General features: G+C 33.5%; 2 protein-coding genes across 2 annotated transcripts; one reads left to right on the top strand and one right to left on the bottom strand.

Moving 5' to 3' along the window:
* The first annotated feature begins 165 nt into the window (after positions 1 to 165).
* Positions 166 to 2,450, top strand: LOC114940173 (small ribosomal subunit protein mS37). Its single transcript, XM_029314695.2, has 3 exons — positions 166 to 265; positions 438 to 568; positions 1,086 to 2,450. The coding sequence occupies exons 2-3, from the start codon at positions 442 to 444 to the stop codon at positions 1,316 to 1,318; spliced, it is 360 nt and encodes a 119-aa protein (XP_029170528.1). The 5' UTR covers positions 166 to 265; positions 438 to 441; the 3' UTR covers positions 1,319 to 2,450.
* LOC146721454 (uncharacterized) lies at positions 965 to 3,846 on the bottom strand. Its single transcript, XM_085486741.1, has 7 exons — positions 3,176 to 3,846; positions 2,929 to 3,115; positions 2,727 to 2,855; positions 2,388 to 2,573; positions 2,010 to 2,277; positions 1,738 to 1,927; positions 965 to 1,660 (listed from the first exon to the last, which is right to left on the bottom strand). The coding sequence occupies exons 1-7, from the start codon at positions 3,273 to 3,275 to the stop codon at positions 1,575 to 1,577; spliced, it is 1,146 nt and encodes a 381-aa protein (XP_085342867.1). The 5' UTR covers positions 3,276 to 3,846; the 3' UTR covers positions 965 to 1,574.
* Between the last annotated feature and the right edge of the window lie 9,995 nt (positions 3,847 to 13,841).

A 13,841-nucleotide genomic window follows, 5' to 3' on the forward strand; every position in this document is an offset into this window, starting at 1 on the left:
TAGGATGACGAGACGAAGATGAGACAAGTTGAACAATCGACAATTTTATTTATTGGGTTCTTGAAAATAAAATGAAAAAGGAGAGAGTAAAGTCACTAGAGAGGTCTCGGCAACGCCATCTGGCCAAAAATATTGGAAATAAAATAATAAATTGCGATAGTGATGCCATCTGTGTAGATACATGTAAAACCACAATCGAAACCGAATACTACCGGTTATAGTCGATTATAAAACTTGCAGCAGACGATTTTTATGAATAATTCATGTATGTGAATATTTATTAACAATATTATCAACATTATGTTTTATTATACGTGATAGCAATAGCTTTTACACATTAATCTAAGAAACTGCCTCATTCAATGATTTTGCACGATTTCATGAAAATTTTATAACCTCACTACTATAAACAATACAACAATTTTACTATTTTATAGAAAAATGAGATTGACATCGATATTTTGCCGTAACGCTAGAGCACCTCAAAATGAGAACAAAGTACCTTTTAAGGCGATGCTGCCATTAAAACTAAAGAATCATGTATCCTCAAAAAATCAGAAAGTAACAGGTACACATGTTTCTCTATAAAAATCAATTTTATAATTATTAAATTATTACTGTGTTTTAATCTATACAATATAGTCAATAATAATAAATTAAAAAATTATTTTAACGACCCAACTGGCTTAAAACTTCTTTATTAATCAACACTTTATAAAAATATAATCAGACTACGTTTCGACTTTTGGTTTAGGTTCTTTTCAAGTCTCAAATTTTAAAAAACTAAAATTTTTACTTAATAATTCTTTGTGTACAAAGAAAATCAACTTTCCGTAAGAGTGGTAAGGATATGTAGTAAGGAGTGGTAATTTGAGACTTAAAAAGGACCTAAACCAAAGATCGAAATGTAGTCTGATTATATTTTGATGGTGTTGATTAATAAAGAAGATTTAAGCCAGTTGGGTCGTTAAAATAATTTCTTAATTTATTCTTTACTGGCGACACAAATACTCCAATAATAATAAATTTACTACTGCTGACAATAGAGTATTTATATATGTCATAATTGCAATATTTTATTTCAGAACACGGATGTTTGCAAGAGTTATCTCTGCTTATAACATGTCTTGATCAAAATGAGTATGACGATGCAAGGTGTATCCCGCAATTTAAAGTATTGGATCATTGTTACAAAACCTACTTGAAAAATGTAAAGCGCACACAAATGGAACAGGAGCAAGTTGTACCTGTCCCAAACAGTAAGAATTTGACACATAAACAAATCACACATCTTCTACGCAGATATCCAACAGTATAGTTTCTCATTTTTTCGTTTAATGCATTAACATATACTATGAAAAGAATTTATAGATTATATCTTTCTCAGGCACACACAACATAAATTCATAAAGCTATAAAAGTTTGTAGTTATAAAAATATTAATAAATAAAAATGTTAAAAAATAAAATTAATTCTAATTATAAAAATATATTACTATATATTATCAATTATGTCGAATTACTATTATACAGTAAAAATTATTTTCTTGATGGTCTCTTTAATTATTAAAATAATTATTTGGCATTCTTAATATCAATGATATCTTTTTGTTTATCAGAAACAGCATGTAAACGTCTCAATGCGAGTCTTTTGGAATAACCTAAATGTAATAGAAATTATTATGCAATTTTATATTTTATTTAGACTATATAAAATAATTATATAGTAAGTACTTACGAATTGGTTCAATACTATTGGAGATAGCTGTAGTCTGTTGTATGATATTCAACTGTTGTTCAATTCTTTGTAAAGTCTTATAATTCTCCAACTGTCTATCTTTGTAATAATAATATGTATAGAATAATGTTATAGCACAAAGTATTAAGGTAATTTTTCTGTATAACCATGTTGTATTTAACAATTGTGCCTGTAAAAAAGATATAACACTTTATTGTAGCATTTTTTTAATGAAAAAATTTTATTTTAAAACTTTTGCCATTATATATTACCTTATCATCTGGAGATTGAGGTACAATTTTATTGTAATATTGAACTAATATCCTTTCAGCCACTATATTTAAACTTAAGATAGTAAAAAGTGTAACTCTTGCATTAACTGTTCTTTTAGAAGAACTGAATAATGCACAAAGAATACAGCTGACAGTATAAAATATAATAGATTGAAACCAAGACACTTCTCCCATGATCCAATTTTGGAAAGTGTGTAGATACGAGAAGATTTCGTAAAGCAATTCTTTCTGGTCTTTGGCTGATTCTCTAAATTTTAATCAATATTTTAAAAATTAATATTTTAATAAATTTTTATTATTAATTTATTATACTATTAAATATTTTCGAATATTACATAAATGATTTCGTAAACTTACTTGAAATCTAATACCATGTTGTTAACTGTCTCCGATGAAGTCTTTAATACAGTCCCAAGTTCTTTGCCGTGATCTAAAAGTTCATTTTGAATACGTAAACCTTCTTTTTGACTGTTCAATATTACACCCTGCATTTGCGATGCTTCCAATAATTGATCTTTCATTCGTGAAGAGACTTGAAACAACCTGGATTCATAAACATATATATTTACTACCTGTCTTTAAATTTATATTTATATTACAGAGCCTTGTTAAACTCTTAATTCATATATATTTAATAATTTATAATAAATATATACAATAATATGTATATACAATATTGTTAAACAAAATACATACAACTTTATAGTGTTATCAACCTCAGCTTGCCAAGTTTCATGTTTCAAATAGAAACAGATATGAGTTGCATGAGTATATAATTCATTGTAAACACCGAATGCTCGATCTATCATTCCATTAATACACTTCCTGCAAAATATACAAAATTAAAAATGGCACATAGAAAATTAATTGACAACAAATTGACAGAAATAAATTTTACCGACGCTCGTCTTCCGATTGACTAAGATGACAGTCATAAGTTATATGGCCAGAATCTTCTAAGAAACAATTTGCTAAGCGCAAGGCAAGAAGAGAATGTTCATGATCGTTTAACTTGTCGCAGCTTCCCTCTAATGCTTGGAGTGTAGTGTGCCAACATTTCCCATGTTGTGGAAGTGAAGATTTTGCTGTAAAAAAAGATGACTTTTTATTATATGTTAGCTCTTACTTTTTCTTTAATTTTGTACCTTTTATTAAAAAATATTCTTTTTCTCCTAAATTTCTTAGAATCATATTGCCATTATTGGCTAATATTTCATGGATAACAAAGAATAAAAACCATATCATTGTGAAAATATATAATTCTGTCAGGATTCTAATAAACTTTTTCCATGATTCAAGCAAATGACATATCTCAAATAACAAACGTTTTTTCTGTTATTAAAATTACAAATTACTATTACAAAATATTACAATTGTGTGAAATTTATCTTTACAACTCAGATGAGGAAAAAATATTAGTTGCGCCTATTAAAATAAAATAAAAATTGCAGAATATGTAGATTATTATGTATACAAATATAAACAATATTTTCACTTTGTGAACTGGTTGCAATCACTATATGCAATTTATTTCATATATATACTCATAATTATTTGAACTTGTTATCAATAATGACGCATTTTAAATAAATGTTTCAATAAAGAATAAAAAATATGTTTAAATCAACTTTAACAGATTGCTCCAACTTTTTGGCGGGGTTCGTATGTAAATATAAACAACTACATAACAGGAGTTGCGCACAACCACAGATGGCACAACAGAAAATTTGCCATGCATGCACTAACGCCCTCTTGAAGAATACTGCAATTAGAGAAAAAATTAATAATCCAAAATAAATAGCTATAAATGGCAATGAAAAAGATATAATGCGATGTGAAAAAAAAGATTAATGTAGTATTTGTAGTTATATAATTTATATTCTGTATTTCTTTGCTCTTTCTCTTTCAGTGATTTCCAAAAATGTAACTAGAACGAACAGATTTGCAGTCGATGCGATTGATTCGCCACTTTACGATAGTTCGATAGTTCGATATATCGATATTGCGAAATTGCGATTCTCGAATAATAACAACGCGCGTCGAATCGCGTCGTCACGAATCAGTCAATATAACAATTGTCATATATAAGAGCAGAGTTCATGATTTAAGTTTATAATTATGAATACAAATATATATATTGCAATCGGCTTCCGGTTCCGGTAAGAGAGTGAGTGACAGGTGTGTGAAAGCGTGGCAGGTATTTGTGAGGAAAGAGTGAGAAAAGGGGTGAGGTGAATAGGAGATAAGAGGTGAGAGGGTGTAGAAAAAAGAGGAGGAGAGATTGAAAGGATAGGAGAGGATAAAGGGGTAAGGAGTTAGAAAGGAGAAAGTAGGAAAAGGTGAGACACGTGGACACGTAGACACGTGGAAGAAAGAGAGTAGGTGTAGGGAGTAGGTACAATAGAATAAAAAGATAGGGAATTCACTAGGGAATTCACTAGCGAGTTGGAGCGAGTTGGAGCATAGAGTAGGTGAATCGAAGAAAGAAAGCGATAAGAGGAAAATGATTAAGGAAGAAAATATTAGAGATAGGAGGATAGAGACCAATAGAGATAGGATGTTAGAGGAAGGGGGAAAAAAGGGAGATGAGGAAGAAATAAAAAAGAAGGCAGGGAGGCCGAGAAGAGTAGATGAGTTAGGGAAGGAGAGGAGGAGCAGTATGGGATGTATAGAGGATTTTTTGAAAAGGAAAAGAGAAGAAGGGGGAGAGGAGGATAAGGAAGAAGAGGAAAGAAGCCTAAGAAGGAGCAAGAAGACAGAAAGGCTGAATAGAGAGGTAGGGGGGATAGAAAAGGAGGAGTTAAGGAGGATGATGGAGGAGATAGGGGAGAAGATAACAGAGAAGTTAGGCGAAGAAATGAGAAAGTTGAAGATAGAAATTTGGAAAAAGGAGGGGGAATGGAGAGAAGAAAGAAGAGAATTGAGAAAAGAGATAGAGAGCCTGGAGAAGAGAGTGATAGATTTGGAAGCAAGAGTAGAGGAAAGAGGAAGAAAGGAGGTAAGAGAAAGAGAGAGGGGGCGAAGGAGGGAGTAAGGGGATAAACGAGACAATAATAGGAAAAGTGAAGGACATAGGAAAGAAATTAGAATGGAAGGAAAAAGAAGAGAGAAGAAACAACATAGTAATAAAAAGAATGGAGAAAGGGAAGGAAGGTGTAAAGGAAAGAGTAGAGAAATTAATGAAAGAGATAGGAGCGAAAGCAGAGATAGAATGGATAAGGATGTTGAAAGGAAAGGAGGGAAAGGAAGGTGAAATGATGGTAGTAAAACTAGGAAGTGGAGAACAGAAAAGACAGGTAATGGAGAGAAAGAAGATATTAAGAGGAAAGAGGGTGAGAATAGAAGATGATTTAACATGGGAAGAGAGAAAGATAAAATGGAGACTAATGGAGATCGCGGAGATAGAAAGGAGGAAAGGAAACAATGTATGGACAAGCTATGGAAGGATAAAAATCAATGAAGTATGGTGGAGATGGGAAGAGGAGGAAGGTGTGCTTAAAAATTGGAAAGGAGAAATTAGAGAAGGTATAGAGAAAATGAGGGGGAAAAAGGGGGTATGAAGACAGGAATGGAGGAAAAAAAGGGATAGAAGAAGGGAGAAGAGAAGAAAGGAGGAAAGGAGGAGGGGAGAACAATAGTAAGAAGAGAAAGGAGGAAGGAGAAAGGGGGACGGAGGAAGGAAGGAGAAAGGAACAGGAGAGAAAGGAAAAAGGAGGGGAAGTAAGAGAAGAATGGAAGATAGGTTTTTGGAATGTGGCAGGGCTGAAGAATAAGGAAGAAAAGTTCTGGAAGGAAATAGAAGATTGGGAGGTGGTGGTGATGATGGAAACATGGATAGAGGAAAGGGGGTGGGAGGCGATTAAAAAGAGGTTACCGAAAGATATAGATGAGAGAAGCAAGCAGCAAAGAAGAGAAAGAAGAAAGGAAGACCGATGGGGGGAATGATCATGGGGGTAAGGGAGGAGAGGGGGAAGATAAAAGTATCAGGAATGGGAGAAAAGGCGGAGGGAATTAATGATGGCGGATTTAGAAGTAGGAAGAGAGAAGTGGAGGGTAATAGGCGTATACATCAACGGGGACATGGAAAGGAAATTGGAGGAAATGAAGGAATGGATGGAAGAGAAAGAAGAAAATAAATGGACGATTTTGGGAAGGAGATTTCAACGCAAGGACAGGTAGAAAGAGGGGGGGTGATAGGAGGGAGGAGGAAGAAGAAAGAAGATCAAAGGACAAGAAAGTTAATGAGGAAGGGAAGAAGTTGATAAAAGAGTTGGAAGAGGTGGGAATTTTTAACGGAGGGATAAGAGGGGATAGGAAGGGGGAGTACACATATACAGGAGGAAGAGGGGAATCGGTAATAGATTACGTGGTGGGAGAGGATAGAGTAAAGGAAAGGATAAAGAGAATGGAGGTGGGAGATAACATAGAATCGGACCATCACCCATTGATTGTAACGCTAGAAAGAAGAGGAGGAGCTGAAAAGGGAAAAAGGGGGGAGGGAAAAGGAATAAGAAAAAGAGGGAGATGGACAAAGAGGGGAGGAGAAAGAATAAGAGAGGAAATAGAGTGGGGAGAGGGGTGGAAGGAGGGGATTGAAGAGGAGCTAGAGAAAAAAACAGGAAGAAGAAGAGGAATTGAGAGAAGGAGAAAAAGAGAGTGGAGAAGGGAAAAGAAAAGGGTGGTGGGACGAGGAATGTGAGGAGAAGAGGAAAGAAGTGAGGAAAAAGTTAAGGGAATGGAGGAAAAAAGGAGGAGGAGGAGAAGGATATAGAAAAGTAAGGGCGGAATATAGGCTGATGTGTAAAGGAAAAAGGGAGGAGGAGAGGCTAAGATGGTACAAGGAGGCGATAGAGGCAAGAACGGAAGGAGAGGTATGGAAGATTATAAACAGGGAAAGGAAAAAGAGAGAAGGGGTGAATGAGGAGATAAAGGCGGAGGAATGAAAGGAATACTTCATGGACTTATTGGGAGGGATAGAGGTAAAAGTGGTAAGAAGAGGAAAAGAAAAAAGGGAGAGGGATTAGGAGCAGGAGATAAGCAGGGAGAAAGTGAAGAGGATGCTGGGAAAACTGAAGAAAGGAAAAGCAGCGGGGGAGGATGGGATACCGAGTGAGGTATGGAAATATGGAGGGGAGAGGGTAGAAGAGTGGGTATGGGGAATGTGCAACAGAGTATGGAGAGGAGAAGGATGGCCGGAGAGGTGGAAAGAAGGGATAATAGTGCCACTGTTGAAAAAAGGAACGGGGAATAAAGTGGAAAACTATAGAGGAGTAACATTGATGCCAACGCTATACAAGATATACGTGGGGATTTTAACTGAAAGGTTAAAGGAAGAAATGGAGGGGAAGAATATGATACCGGAGAGTCAGACAGGTTTTAGGAAGGGAATGGGGGTGATGGATAGTATCTATGTGTTGAACTATCTGGTGAATAAGAGGGTAAACAAAAAGGGGGGAAAGGTAGTCGCGGCATTTATGGACCTGAAGGCGGCGTTTGATTCGGTAGATAGGGAGGTGTTAATGGAGGCAATGAAGAGGAGGGGAGTGAGGGAGGGATTAAGGAGTAGGATAGAAGAGGTGTACAGGGAAACGAGGAGTAAGGTAAGAGTGGGGAAGGAGGAGGGAGAAAATTTTTGGACGGCAAGGGGGGTGAGGCAAGGTTGCCCAATGAGTCCGCACTTATTCAGTTTGCTGATAGCGGATATAGAGGAAGTGCTAAGAAAAGGAGGTTGGGGGGGGGGGTGAAACTGGGAGGGGAAAAGGTGCATTGTTTGGCGTACGCAGATGACATGGTACTGTTGGCGGAGGATGAGGAAGGGATGATACATATGTTGGGGAAAAGGGAAAGTTATATGGACAAGAAAAGGTTAGAGGGGAATGTGGATAAGACAAAGGTAATGAGGTTTAAAAAGGGAGGAGGAAGAATGAAGAGAGTGGAGTGGAGATGGAAAGGGAAAAGGTTAGAGGAAGTGAAAGAATTCACATATTTAGGGTATAAGCTACAGAGGAACGGGAGGCAGGAGGCGAAGGTAAAGAACAGAGTTAGGAAAGCAGGAGCGGTGATAAGACAGGTGTGGGGAATGGGAAAGAGAAAGTTTGCAGGAGACTGGATGAAAAGAGTATGGCTAATGGAAAGGTTGGTGGGGACGGTGTTGAATATGGGGCGGAAATATGGGGATGGAAGGAGAGGAGAGAGGTGGAGGCAATGCAGGAGCGATGGATTAGGTGGACGTTAGGAGTAGACTGGTGCACGCCGGGGTATATGGTAAGAGAGGAGATAGGAAAAGACAAATTTAGGATAAGGGCAGGAAGGAGGGCGGTAGGGTATGAGAGGAAGTTGGAGGAAGGAAGGGGAGGAAGTTTAGCGAGGAAATGTTTTGAGGATATGAAAGAGAGGATAAGGGGAGGAAAGGAAAGAACGATGTGGGAGGAAGAGAGGGGGAAATTCTGGGAAGAAAGAGGAATAGAAGGGAAAGAGATGGAGGAAAAAAGGGGAAGGGGAGAGGAAGTATATGAGGGGTGGGAACAGAAAGACAGGGAAAGGCAGAAGGAGGAAAGATGGGAGAGGATAAGAGAGTCGAGATATAATAGATGGTATGGGGAATGGAAGGAGGAGGGTTTACCGGAATACCTGAGAAAGGGATGGGGGGAAAGTAGATGGAGAAGGATACTTAGGTTCAGAATGAACAATGAGATGAGAGGGGCGAGATACTGGGAAGAAGAGGGGAAAAGAAGATGTAGGTTATGCGGGATAGAAGATGAAACATGGGAGCATGTGATAGGAGAATGTGGGGGAGAAGGGGAGAAGGGAAACTGGTGGGAAAGAATGAAGGAAATACTGCAGGAAGGAGGAGAAGGGGAAGGATGGATAAGAGAAATAGAGAAAAAGAGGGAAGAGGGGAGAACGGAAGAAAGGAGGGAGGGAGGGGAAAACGAGGAAGGAAGTATGAGGAGGAGAATGAGTGAGGTATGAATGAGGTGGTGGAGAATGTATGGGGAATCGGAAGCCGAAGCGAAGCGATAGGTAGGGACGGCTCTTTCTCTCTCTAAAGTAGTAGATAAGTAGGTTAAGGTAGAATTAAGTTATTTGTAAATTAGATGTAAGAGTAGAGTTAAGAGTAGATATAAGTAAGATTGTAAGAGTTTGTAAGGTTGGGGAACGCTCCTTCAAAAGCGCCTTCAATCCCTTAGGGGACGAATAAAGAATTGAATTGAATATATTGCAATCAAAATATAAATAAATTTACGCACATATAAGAAAGGAAAATAATAAATGTATATTAAAAGTAATAATATACGAAAGCCTCAAAACTAGTATACAATTTATAAGAGTATTCAAAATGATAATCTCTGAAATAGATTATTTTGCAGAAATAATTCTCAACTTATCAAATATATTTAAACAAATTTAAAATAATCACAAATATTTTTTATACGAATTACATTATTATTATTCGATACATTATGTTTTTTAAATTCCATATAGTTTATTTATAAAATAATAAATTTTTTCAACAAATAATAAAAACATTAATCTCTCAATCACATATTAATGCCAATTGTTGAATTTATCACAATTTAGAAAACTTTATACATATACATGATTATGAGCATTCATACAAATGATAAATTCATTTAACACTCAAACATTATATTTATCTAAATTAGCGACGATAAACTTATAACTAATTATTTTTAATTATATTATGTCAAAGAAATTAAATTTACAAAACTATTACTCGTGTTATATTAAATATATCTAATTGTATGTATATAAAAAAATAATTAACAATTAAACATTTAACTTGTTTTTTGCACAAAGAATAATGAGTGCGATCTCATTGAGTGTTTGATTCCGATTTAATAAATATTTATCCATAGTACATTAAATCGAAATACCTGAAAGCGAAATTGTCGAAGGCAGTAAAGTGTCGCCGCTGGCGAACAGCCAGCATTACTTGCCATTGAATTCGTGCGGACCGAAAATAAGTAAGTCGGTACGGAGGCAGGCACAGTGACACGGGTTCGATCTCCTCGCTTGCCTCTTAAAGACCGGTTTATCTGAACGAGCGCGGCGACATTTTGGGATCATTGTTCGGCCTGGCTGTTCTCCTCGTAACTCATACGAAGACGCCAGCGACCAGAGGCGTAGCCACAGAGGGATGTAGCACCCTTTTTGTTTATTTATTTCTTTATTGCAGTGCAAAGCATATATCCCCTCCCCCAGACTTGAGAATTTAATAATTAATATTTGCAGTAATAATTACTAAAGTTATTTCAGATCGCGAAATTAAATGACTTATCACCTCGAACATACAATATTTGATTTTTGCTATTATATAGCTTTGATTTTTCTATTATTAACTTCTTTCATTTTTCTTCTATAATTTTTTATTTAATTTTTTTATTATAATATTTATAGGATAGAACAGTATAAAGCAATGAAGAAAAATATACGAGATTTAAAAAAATTTAATATATAAAAATACTTATATAAAAAAATATCTTTAAATGAATACGTGCATTTTCTATTGTACAATAATAAAGTTGTAAATTCGTATTTGAAAAAATAGAAAAATATATTTAAAAAGAAAAGTTACGCTGCTGGCCTGGCGTAAGTCGCGAGTGACTTACAAACGATTATATATCCCTTTTGTCTTTTACGTTTTATCTTCAATGACATTTGTCGTAGCAGAAATATGGATATAGGCTTTTTTCGTCCAGACTTACAATTAATGGACGATCTCAATGATTAGTATTTCACATTTTCAATATTACTGTACTCTTGTATCTTTGTGATTGCAACATTATTGTTATATTGTCGTATCGTCCTTGATGACTCTCATATGAGATATTAATCGCGTGTGTAAAATTCGATTTATCGCATAGCTTCTCCAATTTTTCTTCGATAAAACGATCTCTTTTTTATTTTGTTTTTTTTTCTTTCGGCAATAATTTAGCGAGACGTCGCATATATAACTAAAATTATCGATATTATGCGTGATTACAAGGCCAGACGACGATCGATCACCGCGGCCTTTAAAACACGAAGGAAAAATATCGCGCACGAGAGGACGATCGCGGAAAGAAGAAGGCGGTGACCAATCGATCACCTGAACGATAGCACGCTATATATTGATGAAGTGCATGTATACGTGAACAAATCATCCGCGCCTAGTCCGCTTGACGTCAAGCTCACCGCCGCACTGTTCTGTCGGGGGATTAAAAATACCCCCGATTCTCGGCGAAGTAGTCAATGTCGGATAATTGTAGTTTCGATTTGTCCCACATTTGCGCTCCTATCGTATTATCTGAAAAATGCATAAGGGCAAGCACACACGCGCGATTAAACTCCGATCGAACGCACGTGTTCAAAAAATTCGTGTTTCGTTTCGACACACGTGTTATTAGATCTGCTTGTTTCCGTCACGTGCTTCCGCACTTTATTTTCTTTTCCGCTTTTAAATATATATATATATATATATATTGAGTTCGAGTTTGAATACAAAAAAACGCCAAAGGTCGTAACTCTGTTAATTCACCAATCTGACAATAAAATCAGGAAATCAATCAAATTATACTTTATTTTAGTTTTTAAATATATTTTAGAATTGATAATATCTTTAAATTGATTAATGTTATCTAATTTAATTTTCCGTAACTTATTAAAAATGTTCTTATATATTTTGAAGTGAACATTTATTTTAAATTAATAATCATATCTCTCGACGCAAATATATATATATAAGCATTAAAAGAGAAGTGGAGAATATATATATATATATATATATATATATATATATATATATATTTTCCACTTCTCTCCATTTTATTTGCAACAACAAAAAGTTGAAATAATTTGTGATTACATAGATTGTATATGTTGATAAATCTGAAAAACACTAGATTTGTCTTCTTCATTATCTTCCGTTGCGATAGCGGATCGAATGCCGAATAAACGTCTCTTTAATCCATATTAAATAGGTAATGCAAGAAAATATGTCAGAAAATTGTTTGTATGTTCGAAAATAGCCGATATCAGGTGCCGGTGATGAATGAGGCGTTTAGAAGCGAAGCTGCAATATGTACGCGAGATAAATATGTAATGCGAAGAGGATGATGGTGTCTCTAACGTGACTGTGGGCACAAATTAAAGATTTGAAAAATAATAAGTCAACATGTATAGCAACAGACAAAAAATAAATGTGCTAACTCATCTAGGATGTGAAAATAAACTTTATCGAGTAGTTCTGTGTCCTTATTTAAATTAATACCGTTTTTCTGCTCCTTTATATGTATCATTTCTGAAATAAGTCGGTTTTGATAGTTATTTTCAAGGTTAAAAATTTTTATATTATCCCAGTCAGTATATTTTTTATTTAAGATGTGTTCACTAATTACAGAATGTCTTGACGAGTCTAATTTAATATTATTAATACTAGATAATATAAGCGCGCGCTAAACAAACTTTTTTCCGCGATTGTACATAATTTTAATTTGCCGAATTATATACATAACTTTAATTCTCATATTTCTACATAATTTTAATTCGCCTAATTTCTATTACACACATAATTTTAATTTGCTGTACTTCTTTTACATAAATAATTTTAATTTTTGATTTTCCATTATGTTCATTTTAATTCTTGAATTTCTATTAGGCACATAAGTTTAATTTGCTCTATTTCTACATTTATGTATGTAAATAAGTGTAATTGTACCTAATAGAAATTCGGCCAATTAAAATTATGTACATAATAGAAATTCAGCGAATTAAAATTATAATATAATAGAAATTGAAGAATACTTATGTATTGTATATAGTAAAAATTCGGTGAATCAAAGTTTAAAATATAATGTAAATTCAAGAATTAAACTTATGTACACAATAAAAATTCAAGAATAAAATTATGTACATAATAGAAATTCAGCGAATTAAAATTATGAAAAGATAAATTGAAGCATTAAAATTAAATATATAATAAAAATTCGACAAATTAAAATTATGTATATAATAGAAATCTGCCCAATTTATACCTATATACATAATTTTAATTCGTCGAATTTTTATTTTGTACATAAAATTAATTCTTTATTTTTATTATGTGTATAATTTGTCCCGAAGATAATTTTTAAAAAATATCCTAACGCAATAGAAATTGGACAAATTAAGATTATTTATACATATAATAGAAATTTGGTGAATTAAAATTATTTACATAAAAGAAATACGGCAAATTGAAATTATGTACATAATAAAAATTTAGCAAATTAAAATTATTTATATAATAGAAATTTGATAAATTAAAATTACGTTACATAATAGAAATTATAGAACAGTACATAATAGAACATAGCATAATTACAGTACTAATAGAAATTAAAAGTTCAATGAATTAAAATTATGTATATAATAAAAATTTGCTGAATTTCTGTTATATATAATAGAAATTTGCTATTATATATAATAGATATTTGCTGAAATTCTATTATATACATATGTACATATATATATATATATATATATATATATATATAATGAAAATTCATCGACTTTTTTATTTTACACATAAAATTAATTCTTTATTTTTATTATGTATATAATTTAATTTGTCGAATTTCTATTGTGTAAATAATTTTAATTCGTTACATTTCTATTATGTATAAATTAACTGAATTTCTATATATACATAATTTTAATTCATCAAATTTCTATTTCCCTTTCTAATTGACAAGAAACTGCGAAATTGAAATCACTCAATCACAAAATTAATAAACAATTATTTATCAGATTTCAACTATTATTTATACA

The sequence above is a fragment of the Nylanderia fulva genome, unplaced genomic scaffold (assembly GCF_048542155.1).
Source record: "Nylanderia fulva isolate GAGA-0341 unplaced genomic scaffold, ASM4854215v1 Scaffold471, whole genome shotgun sequence".
Classification (NCBI taxonomy): Eukaryota; Metazoa; Arthropoda; class Insecta; order Hymenoptera; family Formicidae; genus Nylanderia; species Nylanderia fulva.

Bases quoted from the DNA above. Each gene is read 5' to 3' on its own strand.
- LOC114940173 (XM_029314695.2), top strand. From the start codon at position 442: ATGAGATTGACATCGATATTTTGCCGTAACGCTAGAGCACCTCAAAAT. The intron at 569-1,085 runs GTACACATGTTT...ATTTTATTTCAG, and splicing joins AAAAAATCAGAAAGTAACAG to AACACGGATGTTTGCAAGAG.
- LOC146721454 (XM_085486741.1), bottom strand. From the start codon at position 3,275: ATGATATGGTTTTTATTCTTTGTTATCCATGAAATATTAGCCAATAAT. The intron at 2,574-2,726 runs GTATGTATTTTG...TTATGAATCCAG, and splicing joins GTTGATAACACTATAAAGTT to GTTGTTTCAAGTCTCTTCAC. The intron at 1,661-1,737 runs GTAAGTACTTAC...TATTACATTTAG, and splicing joins CAATAGTATTGAACCAATTC to GTTATTCCAAAAGACTCGCA.